Here is a 12,920-nt window from a genome sequence, read left to right on the forward strand (position 1 = left end):
TAATGCTGGCTGTGGGTTTATCATATATGGCCTTTATTATGTTGAGGTACTTGCCCTCTATTCCCATTTTGCTGAGAGTTTTTATCATGCATGGATGTTGAACTTTGTCAAATGCTTTTTCAGCATCTATGGAGATGATCATGTGGTTTTTGTCTTTCTTTTAGTTGATGTGGTGGATGATGTTGATGGATTTTCGAATGTTGTACCATCCTTGCATCCCTGGGATGAACCCCACTTGGTCATGGTGTATGATCCTTTTGATATACTGTTGAATTCTGTTTGCTAATATTTTATTGAGTATTTTTGCATCTACATTCATCAAGGATATTGGTCTGTAATTTTCGTTTTTGGTGGGGTCTTTGCCTGGTTTTGGAATTAGGGTGATGTTGGCCTCATAGAATGAGTTTGGGAGTATTCCCTCTTCTTCTATTTTGTGGAACACTTTAAGGAGAATGGGTATTATGTCTTCTCTGTGTGTCTGATAAAATTCCGAGGTAAATCCGTCCGGCCCCGGGGTTTTGTTCTTGGGTAGTTTTTTGATTACTGTTTCAATTTCTTTGCTTGTAATTGGTTTGTTTAACTTTTGTGTTTCTTCCTTGGTCAGTCTTGGGAGGTTGTATTTTTCTAGGAAGTTGTCCATTTCTTCTAGGTTTTCCAGCTTGTTGGCATATAGGTTTTCATAGTAGTCTTTAATAATTCTTTGTATTTCTGTGGAGTCTGTCGTGATTTTTCCATTCTCATTTCTGATTATGTTGATTTGTGTTGACTCTCTTTTTCTCTTAATAAGTTGGGCTAGAGGCTTATCTATTTTGCTTATTTTCTCAAAGAACCAGCTCTTGGTTTCGTTGATTTTTGCTATTGTTTTATTCTTCTCAATTTTGTTTATTTCTTCTCTGATCTTTATTATGTCCCCCCTTCTGCTGACTTTAGGCCTCATTTGTTCTTCTTTTTCCAGTTTTAATGATTGTGATGTTAGACTATTCATTTGGGATTGTTCTTCCTTCTTCAAGTGTGCCTGGATTGCTATATACTTTCCTCTTAAGACTGCTTTCACTGCATCCCACAGAAGTTGGGGCTTAGTGTTGTTGTTGTCATTTGTTTCTATATATTCCTTGATCTCTATTTTGATTTGTTCATTGATCCATTGATTATTTAGTAGCATGTTGTTAAGCCTCCATGTGTTTGTGAGCCTTTTTGTTTTCTTTGTAGAATTTATTTCTACTTTCATACCTTTGCGGTCTGAAAAATTGGTTGGTAGAATTTCAATATTTTGGAATTTACTGAGGCTCTTTTTGTGAGCTAGTATGTGGTCTATTCTGGAGAATGTTCCATGTGCACTTGAGAAGAATGTATACCCTGTTGCTTTTGGATGTAGAGTTCTATAGATGTCTATTAGGTCCATCTGTTCTAGTGTGTTGTTCAGTGCCTGTGTGTCTTTACTTATTTTCTGCCTGGTGGATCTATCCTTTGGGGTGAGTGGTCTGTTGAAGTCTCCTACAATGAATGCATTGCAGTCTATTTCCCTCTTTAGTTCTGTTAGTATTTGCTTCACATATGCTGGTGCTCCTGTATTGGGTGCATATATATTTAGAATGGTTATATCCTCTTGTTGGACTGAGCCCTTTACCATTATGTAGTATCCTTCTTTATCTCTTGTTACTTTCTTTGTTTTGAAGTCTATTTTGTCTGATATTAGTACTGCAACCCCTGCTTTCTTCTCACTGTTGTTTGCCTGAAATATGTTTTTCCATCCCTTGACTTTTAGTCTATGCTTATCTTTGGGTTTAAGGTGAGTTTCTTGTAAGCAGCATATAGATGGGTCTTGCTTTTTTATCCATTCTATTACTCTATGTCTTTTGATTGGTGCATTAAGTCCATTTACATTTAGGGTGACTATTGAGAGAAATGTACTTATTGCCATTGCAGGCTTTAGATTCATGGTTACCAAAGGTTCAAGGTTAGCTTCTTTAGTATCTTACTGCCTAACTTAGCTCGCTTATTGAGCTGTTATATACACTGTCTGGAGATTCTTTTCTTCTCTCCCTTCTTATTCCTCCTCCTCCATTCTTCATATGTTGTGTGTTTTGTTCTGTGCTCTTTTTAGGGGTGCTCCCATCTAGAGCAGTCCCTGTAGGATGCCCTGTAGAGGTGGTTTGTGGGAAGCAAATTCCCTCAGCTTTTGCTTGTCTGGGAATTGTTTAATCCTGCCATCATATTTAAATGACAGTCGTGCTGGATACAGTATCCTTGGTGCAAGGCCCTTCTGTTTCATTGCATTAAGTATATCATGCCATTCTCTTCTGGCTTGTAGGATTTCTGTCGAGAAGTCTTATGTTAGCCTGATGGGTTTTCCTTTATAGGTGACCTTTTTCTCTCTAGCTGCCTTTAAAACTCTTTCCTTGTCCTTGATCCTTGCCATTTTAATTACTATGTGTCTTGGTGTTGTCCTCCTTGGATCCTTTCTTTTGGGAGTTCTGTGTAATTCCATGGTCTGTTCGATTATTTCCTCCCCCAGTTTGGGGAAGTTTTCAGCAATTATTTCTTCAAAGAGACTTTCTATCCCTTTTCCTCTTTCTTCTTCTTCTGGTATCCCTATAATACGAATATTATTCCTTTTGTATTGGTCACATATTTCACTTAGTGTTGTTTCATTCCTGGAGATCCTTTTATCTCTCTCTATGTCAGCTTCTATACGTTCCTGTTCTCCGGCTTCTATTCCTTCAATGGCCTCTTGCATCTTTTCCATTCTGCTTATAAATCCTTCCAGGGATTGTTTCACTTCTGTGATCTCCTTCCTGACCTCTGTGATCTCCTTCCGGACTTCATCCCACTGCTCTTGCATTTTTCTCTGCATCTCATCCCACTGCTCTTGCATTTTTCTCTGCATCTCATCCCATTGCTCTTGCATTTTTCTCTGCATCTCTGTCAGCATGTTCATGATTTTTATTTTGAATTCTTTTTCAGGAGGACTAGTTAGGTCTGTCTCCCTCTCAGGTGTTGTCTCTGTGATCTTTGTCTGCCTGTAGTTTTGTCTTTTCATGGTGATAGAGATAGTGTGCAGAGCTGGTACAAGTGACCGCTGGAAGAGCTTCCCTTCTTGTTGGTTTGTGGCCTTTTCCTGGGAGAATAGCGACCTCTAGTGGCTTGTGCTGGGCAGCTCTGCACAGACAGGGCTTCTGCTTCCTGCCCAATTGCTTTTGGGTTTATCTCCGCTGTTGCTGTGGGCTTGGCCTGGCTTGGGCTGTTCCTCCAAAATGGTGGAGCCCCGTTGGAGGGGGAGCGGCCGGGGGGCTATTTATCTCTGTAAGGGGCCTCTGTGCTCCCTGCTGCCCCAGGGGTTAGAGTGCCCAGAGATCCCCAGATTCCCTGCCTCTGGTCTAAGTGACCTGTCCTGCCCCTTTAAGACTTCCAAAAAGCACTCTCCAAACCAAAACAACAACAGCAACAATGAGAGAGGGAAAAGAAAGAAAAAAAAAAGAAAAAGCACGCGATTTTTTTTTTTTTTCCTCAGGTGCGGGTCCCAGGCACCCGCTCACTGGTCCTGCTGCCCTGTCTCCCTAGCACCAGGGTCCCTGTCCTTTCAAGGCTTCCAAAAAGCACCCACCCACCGGTCCCGCAGGGAAGGAACGCTCGATATTCTTTGTCCTCAGGCGCTGGTCCCAGGCACCCGCTCACCAGTCCCGCCGCCCTGCCTCCCTAGCACCGGGGTCCCTGTCCCTTTAAGTCTTCCAAAAAGCACTCGCCAAAAAGGGAGAAAAAAAGGGGAAAAATGCGCGATTTCCTCCGTCCTCAAGTGCCGGTCTCAGGCACCCACCTCCCCCCGGTCCCGCAGGGAGAAACGCGGGATATTCTTTGTCCTCAGGCGCCGGTCCCAGGCACCTGCTCACCGGTCCCGCCACCCTGCCTCCCTAGCAATGGGGGCCCGTCCCTTTAAGGCTTCCAAAAAGCACTCGCCAAAAAAAAACCGCTCCGGTTTCTTTCCACCTGCCGGGAGCCGGGGGGAGGGGCGCTCGGGTCCCGCCGGGCCGGGGCTTGTATCTTACCCCCTTTGCAAGGCGCTGGGTTCTTGCAGGTGTGGATGTGGTCTGGGTGTTGTCCTGTGTCCTGTGGTCTCTATTTTAGGAAGATTTTTCTTTGTTATATTTTCATAGCTCTATGTGTTTTTGGGAGGAGATTTCCACTGCTCTACTCATGCCGCCATCCTGGCTCCACCCCTGTCTGTGTGATTTTTTACTGGACCAGATTCTTCTGCCTTTTCATGGCAATAGATAGAAATGGTTGCAGGCAGGTGGCACATGTGTCAGCTGGGAGAACAAAGTCCCTTCCTGCTTGTTGGTCACCTTGCCCTTCTCTGCTGCCTGTGCCATCTACCCGCACACCAGGAGCACCCTCTGGGATAATCTCTGAGCTTCCATGGGTGGTGCCACCCTTGGGCTAGCCTAGAGCACTATGGGGGGTTGCAGCCCCACCAGGTGTGTTCTCCTGCAAGAATGGCACCCCTTTGCGCCTTCTGGACCTTGCTCTGGCTTCCTCCATCTGTCCCAGTTAGCTGCACGCTGGGAGGAGACTGTGTGGTTGCTGTGGGCAGGGCCACTCTTCAGCTGCTCTGCAGCTGTGGCAAGTCAGCCGGTCCGCTTGCAGTTCTGGCCAGGAGGAACAAATTGCAGGCTGCTTATCAACATGAGGGGCTTCACGGCTGCTTTATTCCCAGTGGGCTAGGGGGCCCAAAATTCCTCAAGATTCCCAGCCTGCTGGGCTGAGTATGCTGGGATGATTTTGTTCAGTTGTTGAGCCCTTGTCCCTTTAAGACTTTTAAAAAGCACCCACTTTTCTTTTGTCCCAGGGAAGCCAGTTGTGGGAACCAGCTTGCAGTCTGTCTCAGACCCTACCCTTCCATTTCTCTAATATCCAGTACACCATGCAATGTATGTCTTGCTCCCAGTACAGATTACTAGGGCTGGTTATTTAGCAGCCCTGTGCTTCCAGTCCTTACCCACTCTGATTCTTTTCCTCCTGCTGGTGAGCTGGGGAGGGGTTAATGCTCGGGTCCTGCTGGGTCATGGCTTTGTATCTTACCCCCTTCGTGAGATGCTGAGTTCTTGCAGATGTAGATGTAGCCTGGCTGTTGTACTGTATCTTCTGGTCTCTCCTTTAGGAATAGCTGCATTTGTTGTATTTTCAAAAATATATATGGTTTTGGGAGGAGATTTCCACCATCCTACTCATGCTGCCATCTTGAGCCCCTTCTGTATTGCATCCAATCTTTTTTTAATTGAAGTATTGTTGATACACAATCTTATGCTGATTTCAAATACACAACTCAGTGGTTCAGCAGTTACCCATATCATAAAATCCTCACACCGTCCAGTGTGGTTACTATCTATCAGCATAGAAAGATGTTACAGAATCATTGACTGTATTCTCCATGCTGTACTACTGTCCCCATGTTTAATGTCCAATCTTGGCCTACCTTCCTAATCCCCCTCCGGCCTCTTTTCTTGCTTCTGTTTTTCTCTTTTCCCTTCCTTTACCACTTTCCTGCTCTTTCCCTTCTTCACATCTACCTACCTCCCACATCACTTTTCCTTGCCTCCAATGAGAGGGCCAGACCCTCACCATCTTGCCTCATAATATGGGCTTTCCTATCTTCCCTTTACTGTCTGGTCACCACTTGAGTAACAGATGCCTTCTGCTCCTAACAGGTTGGCACCTGGGGACGAGGCCATCCTATAGAGCGTGAGTCCACAGTGCATGGGTTACTCACAGTTTAGGGATGTTTTAAGGGTGGCCTGATGGTGCTCCTGCCTTACACCCTGGGAATGAGCAGCCATCAAGGTGCTCCAAGCAGGGGACAGCAGTGTTGGCAAGGTACAGTGCATCAGGATTTTGACAGGTCCTGGGGGTATCCATATTGGGAAAAATCAAGAGGATTCAGAAAGCTCCAACCCCACCCCAGATTTCCAGGTGGAAGCTGAGGGTATCAAATCTGAGACCGGTGGCACCTTGAAAGAGCTGCTCCTGGCCCTGGCCAAGGTTAGGAAGGCTGGCCTGCTGGGGAGGGAAGTTACACCACCTGGGGAAGGGGTGGGACAGAATGGGAAGCATTGATGCTTGGTTTGTTGGCCTGGAGATAATAAAAAAGCTTCTCCTCAAAGAATCCTCCTGAGAGGGTGTCTCCTCCTGGAGGGGCCATGAGAGCTACTCTGACATCATTGACTATAACCTGGCAGAACAAGATGTCCAGGTAAGCAGGGGCTTGGAGTTTGCACAGCCATGCACATAAGATGCCCTCCTGTACCAGAGCTTAGAGCCAGTGACCCATTCACCCTGGGAACCTGCCACTGCCTTGGGGAAGGGGTCCTCAGTGACAGAGGTGGGGGTGGGCTGTTAGCGCCACCTCTGAAGCCTTTTTATTCACCTATCCTCTGACTCCTGAACTCAAGGAAGTGAGCACATCAACTGAGAGTCTCCTCTCATGGGCATTTGGGTGGGGGAACCCTCCTCAGACCCTCCATTGGGGGTTTTAATTCTTTGAGTGCCAGGATTTTCCCAAACTGGGAAATCTAACTTCTCTCAGCCCTGTTCCTTTATTTTTCTTTTTTAATCACAAAAGCAGTTTACAGATTAAATAATTTATGGGTTGAAATAACCCTTTCTATACTTAATCCCATTTCCATCATCATCATGGATTCTGAGAACATTGTAACCATGGCTCCCTAGCCTCCAACCACTGATCCTGGCTGACTCCTCCCCCCAGGCACTGAAGCAGCCTGAAGGATCCTGCAGAGGCAATGTGGGTCCTATAATCTTCACCCAGTGAAATACCGAACACCTCATCCGAGGTACACACAAAACTCCTTGTTTCCCCAGTTTTCTCTAATGATGATCTCTGGCTGAGGAAGGTGGTGAAGGTTCATCTTTCTCTGTGATATCAACACTTGCTCCCTTTTATCTTTCTACCTACCTCCCCCTGGCACAAGTGTTTGATCAGTACCAGCGGTACACTGGGCATGAACTGGAGAAGACTGTCCAGAACTGTTTCCATGGAGAAACTCAGGTGGCTCTGATCAGCCTAGGTAGGGGCCTGCTCAGGACATGTAGGATAGAGGTCTCTCCTGAAATGGAAGCTTCCTCTCTCTCCACCTTTCCCTCTTAGCTTCCAGCCTCAGTGATCAGGAACACACCGCTGTTCTTTGCTGATAAACTTCATCAAGCCCTCCAGGTGAGAGGGCCACTCCTTATGGCTCCATTTGGTGGGGTGTGTACTCCTAGGCAAGAGAATGTTTCACACTGCTGCTAATGTGACAGCCCATATTTACTTTATAAACATCTAGCAGCTCTCTTATCCTAGTGTCTTACCAATGGTTTCAGCCCCAGACAAGTTCACTATAGATTCAATGTGACTAAAGAAATGACAGTAGAACGTTCTTGGGGTGAACAGGTTATACCCAACTTTATTTCCACGGTGGCAGGTTAATCACTAAAATCCTGTTCACTCAGAGCGAGTCTGCATGCAGCAAGCTGGTATGGATAAAATGAGAGTTCCTATGGCCAGGATTCTCACCTGGCCCTGGTTGACTAGCTCACTGTACATGTGCGGGCAATACATTGCCATTGACTCTATATAAGGAGCTCTGGCCAGTGTTCTGTGTGACACGGTGGCACGGCTGCAAGGCTGCAGGAGAGCAGAGCAGAGGCTGGAGTGGTGGCAGCCCCAGGGACAGAGACTGAGTTGGCTGTGCAGGCAGAGAGGCCCAAAGGATGGCTGGCAGGGAAGGAAAACAGTGATGCTAAGGGGTCTGACCAGGAGAAGCTGCTGTGTAAAAACCGGTCCTGCTGGGTCAGGATCAGAAACAAAAGCCACATGACCCTGCTCCCTATCAGAGCCCTGTCAACTCAGTTTGGGGGTAGGGTGGGTATATCTTCCTTGGACATTCACTTATTTGAAAGTTAAAAAGTATTCTTGGCTTTCATGCTGTAAACTTTATAGGTGGCAAGTCTTTGCTATCCATTTTTGAGTGCCTGCCTTTGGAGCTGCCTCCACTGAGCTCTGGCGGAGGAGGCTCTGAGCTAGCAGCAAGGCCAGGAAAGATGTGAAAGGAATGAGAACTGCTCCAGCTGCCCACAGAGAGACTGCCCACTGTGTCATCTCCCATGAGATTGGACAGAGACAACTTTTGCCCCTACACAGTGTATACTTCTCTTTTCCCTGAACTCATACCTCCCCTCCCCTTCCTAGGATAATTTACCATAGCATCTGTGGGGAAGTTGGGGTTCCTATGGCCAGGATCCTCACTGAACTTAAACCACCTGATGATGTAACTGGCCTGTTGCTAGGCTACCACGTCCACACCTTTAGGCAATAAGCTATTATTGCGCTATATAGAGAGCTTGGCCCAGTGTTCTGGGAGGAGGTGGGGACGGTAGTGCTCGACCTTACACTGGGAGAACAAGCTGAGTAATAAACCCTCTCACCCCAAAGAACATTTTGCTGTCAATTTCTTTGGTCACATTGAATCCATAGCAAACTTGCCCGGGGCTGAAATCCTTTGGCAAGACAATTGGTGAAAGTCAGCAGGGTTCACTGTTGACCAAGGTAAAAGACAGGCTGCCCTTATGGGAGGGGTAGTTCAGCGGACTGCCCCTGTGAATGGGGAGACCGTGGATTGTTCCCCAATCAGTATGTGGTCTGACGTGGCTTGCCTCCTAGAGGACTGGGCCCCACCCCAGGACTGGAGGCAAGTGGAGGTGACATCTGGGGCTGTAGGGGTGGCCCTTGGTATAGTAAGTAGGTCTTTTGAGAAAAAGAGTGCCTGTGACGCAGCAGGGACTGAGGGTTGGCTGCTTCTCACAGTATTAAAAAAGTCTTCAGAAAAGACCCAAGAAATGGCAGCATGAGAACACAAGCTGCAAACTTCTGTGGATTCCCTGAAGAAGGAAATGGCATTGATGCGAGAGGAGGCAGCACAAGAATGCCACAGCAAGGTGCCATTGAAAAGATAAATTATTTCTTACAAAACGAGATGGCAGCACTGCCAGGTGCTCTGCAGGAGGAAGAGGCCTTCAAGGAAAAAGATGAACTCCTGAGGGAAGCACAGGCGGAGGTGACACGAGAACATCAGCTGTGAAGCATTGAGCTGAAGGTAAGAGAGCTGCTGAAGACTAAGGCAGCATTGCTGTGAGGCACAGTAGAAAAGGTAAAGGTTGTAGCAGAGGAGGCACTCAGCAGAGGGGAGAGAAAGGTGCGATCGGCCCCAGAAATGGAGGAGCTGGGGAAGGATGAAGGGATGGTGCCAGAGGCACTGGCCCCTCTTGTATTGAAAGCACGCCCAGTGGTTGTAAAGAAAATAAAGACCCAGCAGCTGAAAGTTCCCCAAGGAGAGGAGCAGCCCCCTCCCCAGGTCATGGAGCAGTCTATGGTCTGCCCCTATACTCAGGCTGAGCTGGTGGATTTGGGCTCCCGGTTTAGGCAGAAGCCCTTGAAGCCAATATCAGCTTGGCTCCTGCATCTGTGGGACATACGGGTGGATGGAATTGTTCTGTTGGGATCAGAGATGGGAAAGCTGGCTTCCCTGACAGTGCAGCCCACCTTAAGGCAGCAATTACAAAATGCACATCAGACCCAGGGAGTCACTCCCTCCTCGATAGGCTTATGGCTGCACTTCATGCTGTGTGGCCCAATCCGGGTGAACTACCATCCTCTCCTGTTAGATGGCAGACGTATGCTGAGCTCCAACAGGTGTTACAAGAGCTAGGCAGAAGAAATGCCATCTATAGTCCAGAGGATTATGGCCCAGATGAAGAGATTTTCACTACTGGGATGAGAAATATTGTGTTTCAAATGGCTCCCACATCCCTCTTTGGGTCTCTAGTGGCCATTCTTTCCCCTCACTTAGGGCAGCCTATAAGTGAGGTCACATGTACAGTAGCAGACTTAAGAGAGGCTGAAGCAATGAGATCCCAGAAAGTAATAAGATCTGTTACTCACAAGAAGAATTTAAAGGGTCCCATGAAGGTTATAAGGATCCAGATGTGGGGTGATTTAATACGGGCAGGAGCAGATGGAAGGAAATTAGATGGGAAGTCATATAGGTTCTTACTAGAGCTATGGCAACAGCTGAAACCAGAGCAGCAGTTCCAGCCATTAAGACCAAAGAGGCAGAGGTCAGAGACAGAGCACAAGTCCAGCCTGTGTGTTTGTGTGTTTGCAAGACTTCCAGCTGGAGAGCAAGCCAACTTCACCTGAGTCCACACAGGAAGGTGACTGGGGAATACGGTTTGACTGAGGGGAAGGTTGAGGCATCTACCCTGAGGGACCGGAGGCCACATGTTGAAATAGCTATCCATTGGTCCCCAGTGAACATACAATGTGTCCTGGCTCTGGTGGACACAGGGGCTGAATGTTCACTGATTCATGGTAACCCTGAGCAGTTCCCCGGGACCCCCCTATCATCGATGGATATGGGGGGAAGGCTATCAGAGTGAAAAAAGCCCAAATCCCTTGGGAATAGGGCATCTACCCCCAAAAGAGTATACTATGTATAGATCTCCTATTCCTGAGTATATTTGGGGGATTGATATCCTGCAGGGTCTATGGTTGCAGACCACTGCAGGTGAGTTCAGACTGAGAATACATGTGGTGAAGGCAGTTCTGAGGGGACGTGCTAGGGACCTGCCCATAGCTTTGACTGTGCCTTGGTGGGTGACTAATACGAAACAATATAAACTGCCTGGAGGGCATAAAGAGGTTGGAGAAACTCTCCAGGAGCTGGAAAAAGTGGATATTATAAAGCCCACCCATAGTCATTTCAATTCCCCAGTGTGGCCAGTAAAAAAGCCAGATGGCTCCTGGCGTATGACTGTGCATTACAGAGAACTGAATAAGGTCATACCCCCTATGCATGCTGCTGTCCCCTCTATTGCAGGCTTGATGGATACCCTCAGCCATGAAGTAGGAACATACCATTATGTGGTAGATCTTGCTAATGCCTTCTTTTCCATTGATACTGAGCAGAAAAGTCAGATACCAATAGTCTGTGGGGATGGTAGTCCACTTATGGACCGTGCTATGGCATTTGAACAAGAGACCCCAAAAGGGAGCCCTGAGCCCTGTAGACATGTTAGCACATATGGCTGCCTCCCCTATACAACTGCAAGTACAAACCAAGGAAGAATCACTGAAGCTGAGGTTCGGCCACCAGAATAACATCTTGCTGCCAGTACCAACTTCACTGAACCCCGGAGACTCCATTGAGTGGGCATGGGCTTGGACCTTTCAGAACATGGACCGATGACTGGCTCTCCTGGCACCTTGAGGACAAGGTCTGGAAGCTGGCCTTCTGTGTATTCCTGGAATAACAGCAGAGTGGCCGCCAAAGGTCACAGTAATATATCCTGAATGGCCAGAAGGTAGGAGCATCTTACTGGGGAGTTTTGTTTTATCATTATGGCCAGTGCATATACCTCCAGTAGCACTATATATAGACCCTTCAGGAACCCCCATGGGGAAAGGAGTAAAAGTATGGTATACTAGACCTGGAAGGGACCCCCTTCCTGCTACAGTCCTATCACAGGACCACTCTCTTGCATGCATCCTACCTGATGGACAAGATTTGCCTATGTTGGTGTCATTAAAACATGTGTCTTATTGCCCCTAAAGTCTTTGTGGATTGGGAACTTCCTCTGACTTGAGGATTATTATAATTTTTTGTTATTAGGAACCTCCTCTAGCTTAAGGATTATTATAATTTTTGTTACCTGTATCAAAATCTTATTGTATCTTAATTGTTATTATCTCTAAGTTATCGGTAACCTCTGTTGCTATTGTGGAATTTGGTTAGTGCTCCAGATTTCTCGCCCAGGGACCACTGCCGAAGACTGAAATCATGTAGATTGTAAGGCGGAATCCTAGAGGAGTGGAGTGTGGGGAAGTTGGGGTTCCTATGGCCAAGATCCTCACTGAACTTAAACCACCTGATGATGTAACTGGTCTGTTGCTAGGCTACTGCTTCCACACCTTTAGGCAATAAGCTATTATTGCACTATGTAGAGAGTTCGGCCCAGTGCTCTGGGTGGAGACAAGAGACGCCAATGCTCAACCTTCCTCCGAGGAGAACAAGCCAGGTAATAAACCCTTTCACCCCAAAGAACATTTTGCTGTCATTTTCTTTGGTCACATTGAATCCATAGCAAACTTGCCCAGGGCTGAAACCCACTGGCAAGACACCATCCAATCTCTGCACTGTGAGAATCTTACTACCCCGCCCTCCCCATTCTGTTTCTTACTCTACCAGGAAACTGAACCCAAATCCCAAGTCCTAATGTGCATTCTTATCTTTCGAAGTGAGACTGACCTTCTAAGAATCCGAGCTGAATTCAAAAAGAAATTTGGGAAGTCCCTGTACTCTTCTCCCCAGGTGAGATGTGGCTAGTTCTTAACCTGGAGCCCCAAAGCTCACCCCTCACTCACCCCTCACCTCCCTTCAGCCCTCCCTGCACACAGCTGAGCACACTCACATCCTGGACAACTCAGGAATCTTTGGTTAACTTAGTGCAGGTTTCCAGACACCATATAGTTTGGGACCAGCACAAGGAGGGGACAGAATGCCTGGGCCATGGTGATGGTTGGTCTTTCTAACACTTGACTCATTGTCTACAGGATGCAGTGAAAGGGGTCTGCTGGGCAGCCTTACTAGCCCTATGCATAAGACCTCCCTGCCCCCCATCCCCACATGACATTCAAGTATCTGAGATTCCCACTTTTGGCTGAGCCTGCAGACCACCTGGGCCTCCAGAGAGAATAACCCCTCACTGAGCATGACATGTTCTAGCTTCTTGTTGAAGCTGGAACTCAGAAGTTCTTTTAAATCCCTTAATTTCCATCTCAAAGTGATGTCTGTATCTGGGTCCCCCAGCTCTGT

At 47.2% G+C, this 12,920-nt stretch overlaps 1 protein-coding gene across 1 annotated transcript in view; it reads left to right on the plus strand.

Annotated features, from left to right (window-relative positions):
• The window catches only part of ANXA9 (annexin A9), a 30,792-nt gene extending 18,135 nt beyond the window's left edge, over positions 1-12,657 (plus strand). The window contains 6 exon segments of the mRNA XM_073234608.1: positions 5,957-6,033; positions 6,170-6,244; positions 6,758-6,842; positions 6,981-7,076; positions 7,164-7,222; positions 12,294-12,657. Coding sequence (XP_073090709.1) covers positions 5,957-6,033; positions 6,170-6,244; positions 6,758-6,842; positions 6,981-7,076; positions 7,164-7,222; positions 12,294-12,431 — 530 coding nt within the window. The 3' untranslated portion in view covers positions 12,432-12,657.
• Positions 12,658-12,920: the final 263 nt, after the last annotated feature.

The sequence above is a fragment of the Manis javanica genome, chromosome 4 (assembly GCF_040802235.1).
Source record: "Manis javanica isolate MJ-LG chromosome 4, MJ_LKY, whole genome shotgun sequence".
Lineage (NCBI taxonomy): Eukaryota > Metazoa > Chordata > Mammalia > Pholidota > Manidae > Manis > Manis javanica.